The sequence below is a fragment of the Callionymus lyra genome, chromosome 6, assembly GCF_982586985.1.
Source record: "Callionymus lyra chromosome 6, fCalLyr1.hap1.1, whole genome shotgun sequence".
NCBI classification, from domain to species: domain Eukaryota; kingdom Metazoa; phylum Chordata; class Actinopteri; order Syngnathiformes; family Callionymidae; genus Callionymus; species Callionymus lyra.
The window spans coordinates 18,363,481-18,378,470 of NC_141823.1; the positions used below are offsets into that span (position 1 = coordinate 18,363,481).

Below are 14,990 nucleotides of genomic sequence, written 5' to 3' on the forward strand. Positions count from 1 at the left end.
GAAAGATACTAGTGAAATAAGTCAAGTTTGACGGATGGACAGAATATCTGCTTATATTTCTGCAAACAACCTCTTCAATCATCGCACATGAACACACCCACGATACAAGCGATCACAATGACTTGAAGAGGGCTTCACACTAGTGTTCTGGCTCTTACAGATCTTTCTCACAAAAATTTGAATAAAAGAAAACACCTTATGTAAGATGCCTCAAACTATTGTTCGTCACTATTCCAAATATTCAGAGGGGAAAAAAAAGATGAACAAGCAGAAAAACAAGAAGAGCCTGATGAGTGTGTAATTTGGTTACGCAAGGAAGAACATACTTCAATCTCAATGAATATTGAGTTGTTACACAACCTCAAACGTATATAAATGAGGCATAATAATTAAACAATTCCAAGTTATTAAGACAGCTTTTGGAATAAAGTGTGTAGTATTGAAGTATTGATTAAAAGACCATCTTATATGTTGTAGCTCATTCACACTAAAATGTAATTCATTTAAAATGGTAACAAATGCATCACTAGATATTAACTTTACAGACACTTGTGACCATCCTAATGCTAAACACTCAGTTATACGTTTATCTGCGTGTAAAGTGTGTATAGATAAATATTATTTATTGAACACATAGTTGGTACTAACACTAACAAATAAACAATGGAAAAACAGGACAAAGCATGAAGGAAGCATGACATAAACTGGGTTAACTTCAAGATAAAAGTTGTTTTTGTTTTTTTACTTTTGACGGCATTTTTGTTTTATTTTAACATTGTTTTACCTTGTGGTTTCATTCACGTATTATATCGCAGTAGCATTTTTGACTCGAGTGAATCCATTCCCTCCTCACATTCTAAACAAAGAATCGTCTCTTTAACTTCTTCGGGATTCATTTATGGCGCCTTTTTTCCGGGTCACGTGACCGGGTACTTCCGCTGCACAACACCTGAAAAGCATCATAATTAAAGCGACATTTTTTCAAGTTTCTTTCCCAGAAAAAAAAAAGTTTTTTTATTGCTGTATTTTATTGTTATATAAATATGCAGACCAAGTCTTAGCAAACAACCATAAATACTATAAAGGTTAAACATAATTTACACCCAACATAAATAACAATTAGAATTTAAAAAAAGAATGGCCCGTAAGTGCTTTTTTGTTTTAACTCATTTTTGTTTGACACAAGTTATTAGAAACTGTTTTTTTTTTTTTTTTTCAATAGCAACCGTCACACGGGTGACGTACTCCCTCCGACCCCTCCCCTCCACCTGCTGCGGCGGCGCGCACGAGTCGGGAGCGCGCCCAGAGAGCAGGGACCGGCGGCTCCATCTGTTGTTCCTCAGACCCGCGTCCCCCCAGATGGACTACGAGACGAGGGTCTTCCCTCACACCGGCGGCTACGGGCGCTACAACCGGATCGCGGTGGTGTTCAGCTGGTTCCCCGCCTTCGCCGTCATGCTCAACCTGTCCAGCGACACCTTCTACACCCTCCTGCCGGACTCCTACCACTGCAAGCCGGACCCGGAGCTCCTGCCGCCCGCCTTCCTCCTCAGCAACTTCTCCAGGGACGCCTACCTCAACCTCACCATCCCCTGGGTCAACGGCTCCGGGCTGAGCCACTGCGACCTCTACAAGTACCCGAGGAATACCACCCACTTCTCCGAGGGGGTCCCGCGGGAGATCGTGGGGTGCACCCGGGGCTGGGAGTTCACCAGAGCCGCGGGTCTGCAGAGCAACTTCGTCACCGAGGTTAGTCTCTTTTTTTCTGGTCTTTTTAAAAAAAAAAAACCTGGATCTCTCTCCTGACGCCTGTCACGGGTGTGTTTCTCATGTTTGACTAGACGAACATAAACCGGTCCTGGTGTCTGAGATTATCAGCTGCAGACGTGTTTCTGTCAATATTGGCTGAAACTGAACAGTTGAAGCAAAGTTTGACTTCTTCACTTGTTTATCAGTTCGATACATTGTCTCCTCAGAACCGAACAACACGTTAACTTTGACCCGCATGACGATTAACGCTCGATACAGTAGGTCAGGGTTACATTATTGTTTTTGTTTTTGTTTTTGCTCCCTTCCTTCCTTGTCATTTGTTTTCATACTGGCTAGTGTTTCTTTACATTTGAAAAGCAGGTACTCTTGCCAATACTTCATTTGAAAAGCAGGTACTCTTGCCAATACTTCATTTGAAAAGCAGGTACTCTTGCCAATACTTCGTTTGAAAAGCAGGTACTCTTGCCAATACTTCATTTGGAAAGCGGGTACTCTTGCCAATACTTCATTTGAAAAGTGGGTACTCTTGCCAATACTTCCTTTGAAAAGCAGGTACTCTTGCCAATACTTCCTTTGAAAAGTAGGTACTCTTGCCAATACTTCATTTGAAAAGTAGGTACTCTTGCCAATACTTCATTTGAAAAGCAGGTACTCTTGCCAATACTTCATCCTAACCACAAAATACTTATTAGTTTTCAGCAAAACATTATATGTCCTCAACAACAATATAGTTATTTAGATGTTTTACTAAATACAATATAACGTCTCTCTACTAGTGTAAAAAATAAATCTTAAGAAATACTGAGGCAGTAAATTCTCCAGAATAAACTCTCTGGTGTCGGTTATGTATAAGAAAAGAAATACAGTCCGAACCAAAAGAAAAGAAAAAGACATAAATGTTGAATAAAAATAAAGAAGCCTGGAGAGTTTGCTACTGCAGCCGCAACACAACCACGTAACGATTACAACACAGAGTGCAGGAATTGTATCTTAGGGGTCTTGAGTGGTTTTCTCTACGAATTGAGCTTTATCTGGACCAGTGATCTGAATGAAAGATTATTATTATTATTATTTTTACGTTTATGTCTCTGGCTCTGAAGCCTCCAAAGATCCACTCTCGTGTTGAGGATATAAGAAGACAACAAATATGGATTAATAATTAAAAAAAACAACAACTGTTTAGACGATGCAACAAGTCGATAAATGGTTTAAAGTGCTGTGTCTCAAAACGCATACTAGCGTACTCAAAATTAGTATTTTTAGTGCGTATATGCATATATATTCATATACTAACAGGTGCATTTGGAGGATGACACGTCTTCGGTGCTGATACCAGCTTAAATATCTCGCGAATATTTCGATTCTCATATTTTTCCTTTATTTCTTCTTCCAAACTTGCAAAACGTGCTGCCAGCAGGTGTCGGCGACATCATTCCAACTTCTGGTTGAAATCATCGTTAAATAGAAGTAGAAGAAGAAGCTGTCGCGTCATTTCCGGTTAGTGCGTAGCAGCAGAGTTTGATTTGAGGAATACTATCTGTGGAGAATTTGCGTACTATTTAGTATGTACACTATCCTGATGCATACTAACTTCTAGTATACTAAGAGAAGTATGCGATTTGAGACACAGCACCAGACTTTCCTTCCTCCAGTAACTTACTATCACGAGAATCATTTTCAAGAATCTAGATTTATAAGTGAATTTGTCTTCATTACATTATCTAAAAATGGTTCTGAACCCGACTGAAGACTATCTCTTTGTGCTTGGGATGAGAAGCGTTGGCGTGAAAATTGCGAGCGGAACTAATGGCAGACACGCGCATACTTCATAGAAAAGAACTCACACCTGTTGTGTGTCGCTATATTTTTAAACATGTCTAGATATAATCCAATTTTATTTACCAGTTTGAAATGATTGAACACATGCAGCGATGGGAGTTAAAGCCCAGCATTGTTGTCCGAGCAGCGTTGATAGGACAGATCATGTGTGTTGTTGCTACCTTTGAAAGAAAACATAGGTGGATCATGGGCGACAGGATGGGTCGGGTCATTATGCTCCAGTGTCAAACACTTTTCCATAGATGCTAACGCAAAGGAAACGACTGTTTTTTTTCTCAAGACAAATTGTGGCGCTAGGAAGTGTTCCGTCCTTTTTCCTTCCTGAGACCCTGAGTGTGTCGCTCAACACAATTAGCTTCCTCTTCTTGTTAGCAAAGGTCTGTGGAAGAGATTCAGAATTCATCAGTGCTGTGTCTCAAATCGCATACTACTCTTAGTATGCTAGAAGTTAGTATGCATCAGTTTAGTGTACGTACTAACTAGTACGCAAATTCTCCACAGATAGTAGATCTTCTTCTACTTACCAGCTGTTTGAACGCTATCGCCGACACCTGCTGGCAGCACGTATTGCATTGAAAAAGAAATAAAGAAAAAATATGAGAATCTAAATAATCGCGAAGACGTGTTTATCCTCGTACTGCTGCGGAAAATGCACCTGTAAGTATATGCATATATATGCATTTATATATGACGTAACTTTAAAACGTTTAAAACGTCACTAAGATGGCGGCTGTTTAGTGTGGTTAGTGTCCATCGAACCATGCTCAGTTTTGTGGGCGTGTTAGTACGCCAATTTAGTGTGCATGGCGCACTAAATTTCGCATACTAAGAATTGAGACGCACTAACGCACTAAAAATACTAACTTTTAGTACGCTAGTATGCGATTTGAGACACAGCACAGGAATATCTCCTGGAGAGAGAGAAGGACATCAAGTAGTTTTGTCTAAGCTGATTAAAGTTTTTTTTAAGTATTCCAGTGCATTACGTTTTATATCGATAAGCGTATCATTGACCCAATGATGTAACTCTTGATTTTTGTTGTCAAGTATCAGGTGATTGTTGTCGTCGCCAACATTATTTAATAAAAAATGGCATCAGCTTAGTGGGAATTTCCCCCGACTCCCCCCTTATTGAAGTCAGCCAGACTATCTTTGGAATCGCACGGAAACAATCTAAGATAATGACTCCTCTTAATACATTTAACTCTAATCTCATTTTAAATTTTCCACGGTGCAATATTTAATTACAATGATCTCAGTCTAGATCAATATCTCTGAAGTGCAACGGATGACGAAATCAACCGTTAAATCAATCTGGTCAGTGTAAGTTGAGTACGTCTGTCGTGGAGATGAGCCAGAGTGAATTATTCTGATGTGATGAACGTGTTTCAAACGTTGAAGTATTTCTCTCCAAGATACAGTAAGTCTCTCATCATGACCATGTTTTGAACCTAATACTTTATAAAGTTCTCCCCCGTCTAAAATCTCAGCGAACGAGAGGTTACGAGAGCCACTATGACATAATAATGGTCTTCACTCCTCCTCTGGCCAGCTGTAATCACGCCCTCCTTGGAGGTGGAGATTTCAGAGATTGATGACGAGCGGTGACAAACCTTGATGATTGAGCAATCACAGCAGAGTGGGTGTGGTTATAAACACGATTTCTTCTATAGACAAAGTGTTTTCAGTGGACGAGGCTTAAACTTAATGTAAATAATTCAATGAGAGTTTTGCAGAAACGGACACATACTGCTGATGCGTCAAGATCTATTTAAGAGACGCATAAAGCTACACATTAGTTGACTTTTTAAGAATGTTACCAGGCCATTCTTGGTGGGTTTGTGGTGAGCACCAGCTGAGGAAGGTCCCGGCCATCACAGCCAGTAACAGAAGCAGAAGTCAGAGTCTACTCAAGTGTTCGTGGTATGCCAAGTCTGGGAGCCACCGATGATAATATTACCCCAGTGACAGCTGGTGGAAGATGAGATGATGCTTAGTGATTTGAAAACAACCAGGTGCCTTGTTATGACCTACAACTCTGGTTATAATTCAAATATTAATACGTTTTTCCCCTAGTTTTTTAGCCTTAGTATATGTTAAAAGAATCCAATACAGAAATCCAATAACCCCCCTCTTAGTTTAGACCGTAGTCAAGCCCACAAACTACATGAACTTTCATGGAATTTAATAATATGCTGACACAACAATGTTGTCTGCATCTCCACACTCAGAAATCTATTGGAACATTTCGTGGAGAAATATTAAAATGTTTACCTCTGTGTGTGTCTCTTTGGAATAAAAGTTGTTTATTTTGAATAAATTTAACTGAAACGTTTAGTTTTAACAAAGCCTTTGTGGAAGGTTCACCAAAGAACTTTACCCGGAGATGCCGGACTGAATTTAAAAGCGCATGCATGTTCTGGGCTGGATCATCTTCTCGGAACACACTGTTCCTCCGTGCAGGCGGCGGCTGGTACTAGCAGATGTGGTTCTTCTCCACTTTGAACACTGCTCTGCCATAACTTAATAAAGCGGTCAGCAGACTTCCTTAACTCAATAAGAATGATCTACATTCCTCCTCCAGCACACTATTCTGTGTCTTGACTAAAAAAAAAACTGCTCTCTCTCAGAAATGTGATGTTTGACAACTACTGGTTCTGATGGATTTCAAGCATGTGTTAGAGGAACTTTTTTGTTTGTTAGATCGTGGTTCTGGTGGGTCTATAACAACATGTATCTGGGAATCTTCGTCACTTCAATAGATCAGAAAGGGCTGAATTCTGTGCTACTCAACACCAAATTTTTGAAATGATGCAGGATATTTTGCCAACAGACACATGCATTCAAAAACATGATCTCTCTCTGTGGGGGGAACAATAAGACGCTTGAGAACAAAGGTCTCCGATGTGTAAAAGTGCATCTCATCCCTGCTGCTTCACATTCAGCTGCAAATTGCCTCAAGAACAGCTTGAGGTCTTGTGGAGCCGACGGGACAACGTTGTCAACAAAAGGCAGGATTCCTGCGGGGGAGAAAGTGAAAACCTTTGTCTCTCTGGCTACACTAAGAGATCCCACTCACTGGGGTCTTGAAGAGAAATTGATTTTTCCTATTTTGGACGGATTGTTAAGACGATCACAATAGTCTCTATTTGGAGGAATTAAGATGATGTAATTTACAAATTATTTTAATGAATAAAAAGTGAACCTTGAATTGCGAGTAGCTGCTTTAAAAGAAGAATCACTTTTAGCGGAAGCGACAATAAAAGTCTAGAAAAAAGAAGTTGGTCGTATCCGGATTAATGGACCTGTCGTCCACATTAAGGCTGTAGCGCTGAATAATCTCACGATGCATTTATTTCAATACACTTGCTTTATTTTCTGAACAAATTTAAGGCACACTGAATTTTAGTGACATCTTGATTTTTTTCCGCTCTCTTTTGATTGACGTTCTACAACTGACAGCCAAAATATGTCCAAACATCAACTTTATAAAGCTGCAGTAGTCGACTGTATCCTCTCATCCCCGGTCATGGCTGTGATCTCATCTCGTGTGCGTTCAGCTTTCAAGGGTGTAATGATTGCTGCTGTCTACCGACTGAAAGTTTTGTTAAAACTCCAAAATGAACAAACGCTGTGACTATTTGCATGTTAATTGTAAATGAAACATCTAATATTTTATTTTACACACCTTTTTATTGAACTATAAACCAAAAAAACACTATGATATGAATAAAGTCCGCTTTAAACGCCAAAAATGTATAAACCGATACAGTGCTGTTAAATATCAGTATTTTAAATTAAATCAATATTTATATCAGAATAATGATTTGTTTTGTTTCTTTAGTAATTATTATAATATATTTCCTTTTTTTCCTCACACTCCTAGTCCACATGATTTCAGAGTTTCAGTCGCTGCATCTGGAAGTCTTTGATGATGTGCCCGAGAGTGAATGAATTAATAAAAACTGACCCACTTTTTAGATTTGAGTATATCTCACCCCTTTTGTGCATCTTTTTCACCTCATGTCTCTCCTTCACAGTGGAATCTAGTTTGTGGCGACTACTGGAAAATCCCCCTTCAGCACATATGCTTCATGACGGGATGGATTGTGGGATACATCGTTTTCGGCATGCTCTGCGACTGGTATATAAATCCTTCATATTCCCGTTTCTGTTCTGAGTTCTTGTGTCGCTGAGCTTCTGTTCCTGGACCAGGTTGGGTCGACGGCGATGCTTCCTCCTCACCATCAGCCTGTCCAGCCTGCTGGGAGCAGCCGTGTGTCTGTCCACCAGCCCGGTGGTGTTTCTGCTGCTGCGGCTGGTTCAGGGCGCCTCGCTGGCGGGCGTGTTCATCACCACATACGTCGCCCGTAAGTACATCAGGAGGTCGATCATCATCATCATCATCTGCAGGAAGCAGTCGGAACATATTAACATAAATAACAATGACCATCCGGCATGACTATAAGTAACATCTCTGACATAAACTCTATTAACCTGACCTTATTTATGTTCTGGGTTAATTTTCCCTGATAAAAAGATCATTAACTAAACTGCAGATGCGCAAAATAAAATAAAAATTAAGTGATATTATACGGACAGAACTCAACCATGAGAAACTCATTTATTCTTTAAGCTCTCTTTGGCAATGGCTTTTATTAAAACCTACACAAAACTCATCAGATATATGTGTCTCACTGATGTTACAATTTTTAATTCAAGTAACCTCAACTTAAAGGGTCTGTTCACCCAAAAAACTAACAGAAAACTCAAAATAATCCCAACCCTTGGTCGACATGAGGGCGAGTAGAAAATGAGTGAAATTTTAATTTTGGGTGAACTATCACTTTAAGCTTTTATTAAATACTTGTATTAAATAAGATCTGTAGCATAACTTCATTTCTTTAGTGGCACTGATCAACAGGCTTCTGTAGTATCACGTTTAAAAACATGCTGCTTGTGATCGATAGATCTATGTTCAAATATATCAGGGTTGTAATTGTGTGACGGGTATTTTTTTATGTGACTTAAGTTTATTGAGTCTCGTTCACGAAGTCATGCAGTACTTTGCTTCAGAAAATATCCAGTAAACATTTAAATGCAAGCGTTAAAAAGATGAAATAATAAAATGAGATTTCGTTTTAGTACATCAAAAATGACCCTTTTACCAACTTTGACCTAATTTGCAATGTTTTTTTATATACTTCATATAAACTTAAAAGATTAGTATTATGTGTAAGGTCATTTTCGTTTTGTTAAAACTGATCTTGGTAAAGAAAAATGTATAGTTCTGATTGATACTCAGTCCTACTAGGCTGCTGTAGAATGATGCTGAACGTAGAAGTACCACAGGCAGATGGTACTCAGTGGTGCTACTCACCCATGACTGTAGAAGAAACAAATCCTTACGTAAGAAACGTTCATGGACGCTCAGGATAATGTCTTTACAGCAGTGTTAGTAAAAAAAATAACATTCCAGAGCTGGAGGCTCATGCGTCTCCATAAGTGATTCCATCTGAATCGCTCTCCAACATACCTCCGTCACACTCCCACATTCCTGCAACACCATCTAGATTAAGTCCAGGCCGACTCTGGGGCAGGCAGAGGAGGAACGTATTTCGCCGTATCCTGCAGGCATCGCTCCTCTCCAGGGACGAGAAAACAATAACGGGACAGAAGAAGAGGAAGTACACAGGAAGTGAGCTTCTCTTTTCTTCCCTGTGCAGGGAAGCTGGAAAGGAAAGTCAGAAGCTCACAGATGTGATCAACAAAGGAACTTCTCAGTCAGAAAGATGCATTTCTACCGAACTTTATTTTCTAGACCTTTTTTGAAAGCGGCGATATGATCTCACCACTTCAAACGTCTGCGCAGTGGACTGGTAATGGCCGGACATTTTTAGAATCTGTCTAAGGCAGTAATGCGAGAGAGGAGGCTTTACAACCTTGACTCTGAACCTTTAAGACCCAGACGAGGACAGACGAATGTGAAGTATCCCTGTGGCTACGACTGTGCCAATTGTTGAATTGAGAATTAAATCGTGACCTAAAGAATCGTATCGTATCATTAAGGTTTTTCACAATAAATCAGTTTTTGTGATTAAAAACGGCGTGTTTTTATTTTTCTTTTGCTGTCATTTAAGCAGTAACTTGTGAATAATTCCTAAGATGTTGGCCCTGAAGTGAGTCACATAAACACTAAAATAGTTTATTTCAACTGAGATTGCAGACTCCTTTTTTAGTAGGCCCTTATCTGTGTTTTGATGTGGTGGTCTCCCCCCCCCCTCAGGGCTGGAGCTGTGTGACCCCCCTCATCGTCTCATGGTCACCATGGTCAGCGGATTCTTCGGGGTGTTTGCAGAGCTGCTATTACCGGGCTTTGCCGTCCTGTGCCGTGATTGGCCGGTTCTGCAGGCTGTGTTGACTCTGCCACTGCTGCTGCTGCTCTCCTACTGGTGGTGAGGCATCCACACAATACTGCTGCAGACTCAATGTGTTTACGGCACAACAATGAAATGGCTTTTTTTTTTTTTTTTAAATCTGTAAATATTTGCCACCCTTGTTTCCTGAAGTTTCTGTGAGAATATGTTTTAAATAATAATATTTAATATTAATAATAATAATATTTATACAAAGTGTGTTTTATTATTATTATTTTTAAGTTTGCTTAAATTAATTAGTCTCACTATAAACTGTATGATTTGACAATAACATTTAAAATAAACAACAACATTCATTAAAAATAAAACATTTTATACGCCACATTAGCTTTTAATGACAAGATTTAATCATCCAAATGCACCTCAATACTGAAAATGTCTGTCTGGGATAAAGACATTGGATGTCAAGATTCACATTTGTCCCCCATGTTGGTTCTAGCGTTGTAGAAGTGGCCCTCTTTGAACAAAAGTTCGGACCGATATCTTTGGTTTAATGATGAAAATACATTAAATTAATCTGGTAATTTCAATATTTGTCGTAGGCTGGACAGTGAATTCCCTTTGATTTACCAAATCAAGCCTGATTTTAACCTCCAGTGACAAACTGTTCTCCTCAGCCTCGCCTCGGTGTTTCCCGAGTCTCCTCGCTGGCAGATGTCTACGTCCCAGATCCCTCAAGCCAAGCAGAACCTGCAGAAATTCTCCAGCAGGAATGGCGTGTGTCTGCGCGATGAAATCTACCCGGGAGAGTCTCTGCTGACAGGTACATGCATCTTCAGCTCAACTTTCAGTGGCACGTAAGACAGTTAGCAGCTCACCGACGCTCATGATTCCCACTCCAGAGATCGACTCCGCCTACGGCGAGGAGAGTGAGCCAAGGTTCTACTCCGTCTTGGAGCTTCGTCGGACTCGTATCATCTGGAAGAACTGTCTCATCCTGAGCCTCACTCTGTGAGTTTAACTTGACGGTTCTTGGATTGACTGTGAAGCTGATTCATGCTCGTCCTTCCAGGTTCATCGGGACGGGGATCCAGTACTGCTTCACCAGGAACATGCACAGTTACTCCAAGAACTTCTACTTCAGCTACTTCATCAGAGCGATCACCGGAGCTTTAGCCTGCATCTTTATCTGCATCTCTGTGGATCACTTTGGTCGTCGGGGGATGCTTCTGCTTTTCGCCATCGTCACTGGTCTGTCGTCGCTGCTGCTGCTCGCGCTCACACCATGTAAGTCATAATGTGCACAGTTGGATATCTTTTGGATAAACATTTTCCAGCTTCTAAAAAACATTCTAAAAAATGAATTATAAACTTAAAATCGTTAATTTTTGTAAGAATATCAACAGTTCAACTAATATATCAATTCTATTTTTACTTGCTAAACTTGAACCAATTTTATGTTGTAGACCACGCTCAAAAGTCTGTCAAAATGTTGGTAAACTGTGAAGTCCCACAGCAAGGCACTGTCTTTGAGTATTACTCTGTTAGACTCCGTAGTATTACTCTGTGAGGCTCCGTAGAATTACTACATGAGGTTCCATAGTATTACTCTGTTAGACTCCTTAGTGTTACGCCGTGAGACTACGTAGTCCTCAGTGTTTCTCTGTGAGGTTCTGCATATTTCTCTGTTAGACTCTATAGTATTACTCTGTGAGTCTTTGAGTATTTCTCTGTTAAACTCTATAGTATTACTCCGTGGGGCTCCGTAGTATTACTCTGTTAGGCTACTTAGTGTTACTCTTTGAGGCCCTGCAGTATTACCTGGTGAGTCTCCATATAATTACTATATAAGGCTACGTAGTATTACCCTATTAGACTCCGTAGTATTACTCTGTGAGGCTCGGCAGTATTACACTGTGAGGTTCCGTAGAATTACTCTTTTAGAGCCTGTAGTATTACCTGGCGAGTCTCCATAGTATTACTATATAAGGCTATGTAGTATTACCCTATTAGACTCCGTAGTATTACTCTGTGAGGCTCGGCAGTATTACACTGTGAGGCTCCGTGGAATTACTCTTTTAGAGCCTGTAGTATTACCTGGTTAGTCTCCATAGTATTACTATATAAGGCTACGTAGTATCACCCTATTAGACTCCGTAGTATTACTCCGTGAGGCTCCGCAGTATTACACTGTGAAGCTCCATAGAATTACTCTTTTAGAGCCTGTAGTATTACCTGGCGAGTCTCCATAGTATTACTATATAAGGCTACGTAGTATTACCCTATTAGACTCCGTAGTATTACTCTGTGAGGCTCGGCAGTATTACACTGTGAGGTTCCGTAGAATTACTCTTTTAGAGCCTGTAGTATTACCTGGCGAGTCTCCATAGTATTACTATATAAGGCTATGTAGTATTACCCTATTAGACTCCGTAGTATTACTCTGTGAGGCTCGGCAGTATTACACTGTGAGGCTCCGTGGAATTACTCTTTTAGAGCCTGTAGTATTACCTGGTTAGTCTCCATAGTATTACTATATAAGGCTACGTAGTATCACCCTATTAGACTCCGTAGTATTACTCCGTGAGGCTCCGCAGTATTACACTGTGAAGCTCCATAGAATTACTCTTTTAGAGCCTGTAGTATTACCTGGCGAGTCTCCATAGTATTACTATATAAGGCTACGTAGTATTACCCTATTAGACTCCGTAGTATTACTCCGTGAGGCTCCGCAGTATTACACTGTGAGGCTCCGTAGAATTACTCTTTTAGAGCCTGTAGTATTACCTGGCGAGTCTCCATAGTATTACTATATAAGGCTACGTAGTATTACCCTATTAGACTCCGTAGTATTACTCTGTGAGGCTCGGCAGTATTACACTGTGAGGCTCCGTAGAATTACTCTTTTAGAGCCTGTAGTATTACCTGGTGAGTCTCCATAGTATTACTATATAAGGCTACGTAGTATTACCCTATTAGACTCCGTAGTATTACTCCGTGAGGCTCCGCAGTATTACACTGTGAAGCTCCATAGAATTACTCTTTTAGAGCCTGTAGTATTACCTGACGAGTCTCCATAGTATTACTATATAAGGCTACGTAGTATTACCCTATTAGACTCCGTAGTATTACTCCGTGAGGCTACGCAGTATTACACTGTGAAGCTCCATAGAATTACTCTTTTAGAGCCTGTAGTATTACCTGATGAGTCTCCATAGTATTACTATATAAGGCTACGTAGTATTACCCTATTAGACTCCGTAGTATTACTCCGTGAGGCTCCGCAGTATTACACTGTGAGGCTCTGAAGTATTACTCTTTTAGAGCCTGTAGTATTACTATGCAATGCTCAATCATATTCTTCTGCCAGGCACACAATTAAAATATTTTTTTAAATCGCCTTTTAACTAAAATAAAAAAAGTATTTCCTGACCAACTTTCTCACTTGGGTTACTCTTCCCAACTTGTTTTCCAATATATTGTCTCACTCCTCCTCAGTGAACCCATCACTGCTGTAGCGTTCCTGAACCAGATTTTTACCAGTTCTCTTTGTTCAGATGTTTTTTTAATCTTCCAGCTAAAATAACGCTCTGAGGAATAACAGTCACTTTAAATGAGTTCTTCAATCCTGTAAGTCCTATAAGTCGGGACTGAACCGTCAACAGACGTTCATGACACCATGTTTTGTCCTTCCATGTGTACTCAGACCTGCGCGGGGGTCTGGTGTTGGTCTTCTCCATCGTGGGCCTGCTGTTCTCACAGGCTCTCGCCATGCTGAGCGTTCTCTTCGCCGGGGAGGTGATGCCGACCGTGGTGAGGTAAGATGGGAAACAAGTGAGCGAATCATACGAACGGATGCAGAGAATCTACTCTAGTGTTACATTAAACGATACTTATCGTCTATTCATAACTGAGTTCCTCTTCTCGTCCACTAGAGGGGGCTGCCTCGGTCTGGTCCTGGCCGCCGGCTGCGTCGGCATGGCGGCCTCGTCCCTCATGGAGCTCCAGAACAACGGAGGTTACTTCCTGCATCACGTGATCTTCGCCTCCTTCGCGGTCCTGTCCGTGCTGTGCATCATGCTGCTGCCGGAGAGCAAACGCAAGCCGCTGCCCGACACGCTGAAGGAAGGCGAGAACCAGCGCCGGCCGCCGCTCTTCCTGTCGCCGCCGAACCGAGACCACCTGCCGCTGCTGCACACCAGTCAACCCCTGTCCGAGTACAACCCCGACAACTACTCCCGCCTGGTGTCGGCCACCAGGAGGATGCTGGGAAGAGATAATCTGCCGTACAGGATCTCCGTCCCGGCTCATCATCATCCCCCCCTGCTGTCGGAGAGCGAGACTCAAGGACCGGACGAGACTCTGAGAGACGTGGTTTCATAAAAAAGTATTCCTCCGTTGTTAAAGACTTGGATTGTCCTTCGTGAGGACGCAACAGGGAAGTTCCCCCGACTGTGTGGCGTTGACCTGTGTTGACCCCTGTCAGCTGCTGTCGTATCCATTTACCACTCGTGCTTCAGTGGCGTCGACTCAAAGACTTTGAACAAAAAAAATTCCTTAACTTCTTTGGATCTAATTTGATCTCGGCCTGTTGGACCACAGGGAGGAATTTCAGCTTCAGGCTCTATAACTGCTCTTCAGATATCAATGCAGTACTTACAAAGCCCACTAGAGGGAGAAAACACACCAAAGAGTTCTTTTTTCATTTTCCACTGATTGTAAAAAAAAAAAAAAACGTTGTTGTTCAAGTCGCAGATAAAGCGTCAGAAAAAAAAGGTGAATTTAGTTTGAACTTTAAGCGTTCTGTTACAAGAAAATAAATATTTTACGATGGGTAATGTGTGTTTGAAGTTTTTTTCAAATGATTCTCCTTAAAAATAAATAGACTGAATAACGTAAAAGGCCTCAAACTAAGCATTGAGAACTTGAACTTGTATATTTATTTGTGTTTCATTGGTGTTTATTTATTATAAAAATATAGATTAGTTCAAGCGGTTAGATGTA

At 40.8% G+C, this 14,990-nt stretch overlaps 1 protein-coding gene across 1 annotated transcript; it reads left to right on the forward strand.

Moving 5' to 3' along the window:
- Nucleotides 1-1,315: 1,315 nt before the first annotated feature.
- Nucleotides 1,316-14,816, forward strand: slc22a31 (solute carrier family 22 member 31). The gene is made up of 9 exons (XM_087794025.1): nucleotides 1,316-1,749; nucleotides 7,650-7,753; nucleotides 7,825-7,979; nucleotides 9,896-10,064; nucleotides 10,664-10,809; nucleotides 10,889-10,997; nucleotides 11,059-11,273; nucleotides 13,693-13,804; nucleotides 13,922-14,816. Exons 1-9 carry the CDS (start codon nucleotides 1,360-1,362, stop codon nucleotides 14,367-14,369), a joined length of 1,848 nt encoding a protein of 615 aa, XP_087650151.1. The 5' UTR covers nucleotides 1,316-1,359; the 3' UTR covers nucleotides 14,370-14,816.
- Nucleotides 14,817-14,990: the final 174 nt, after the last annotated feature.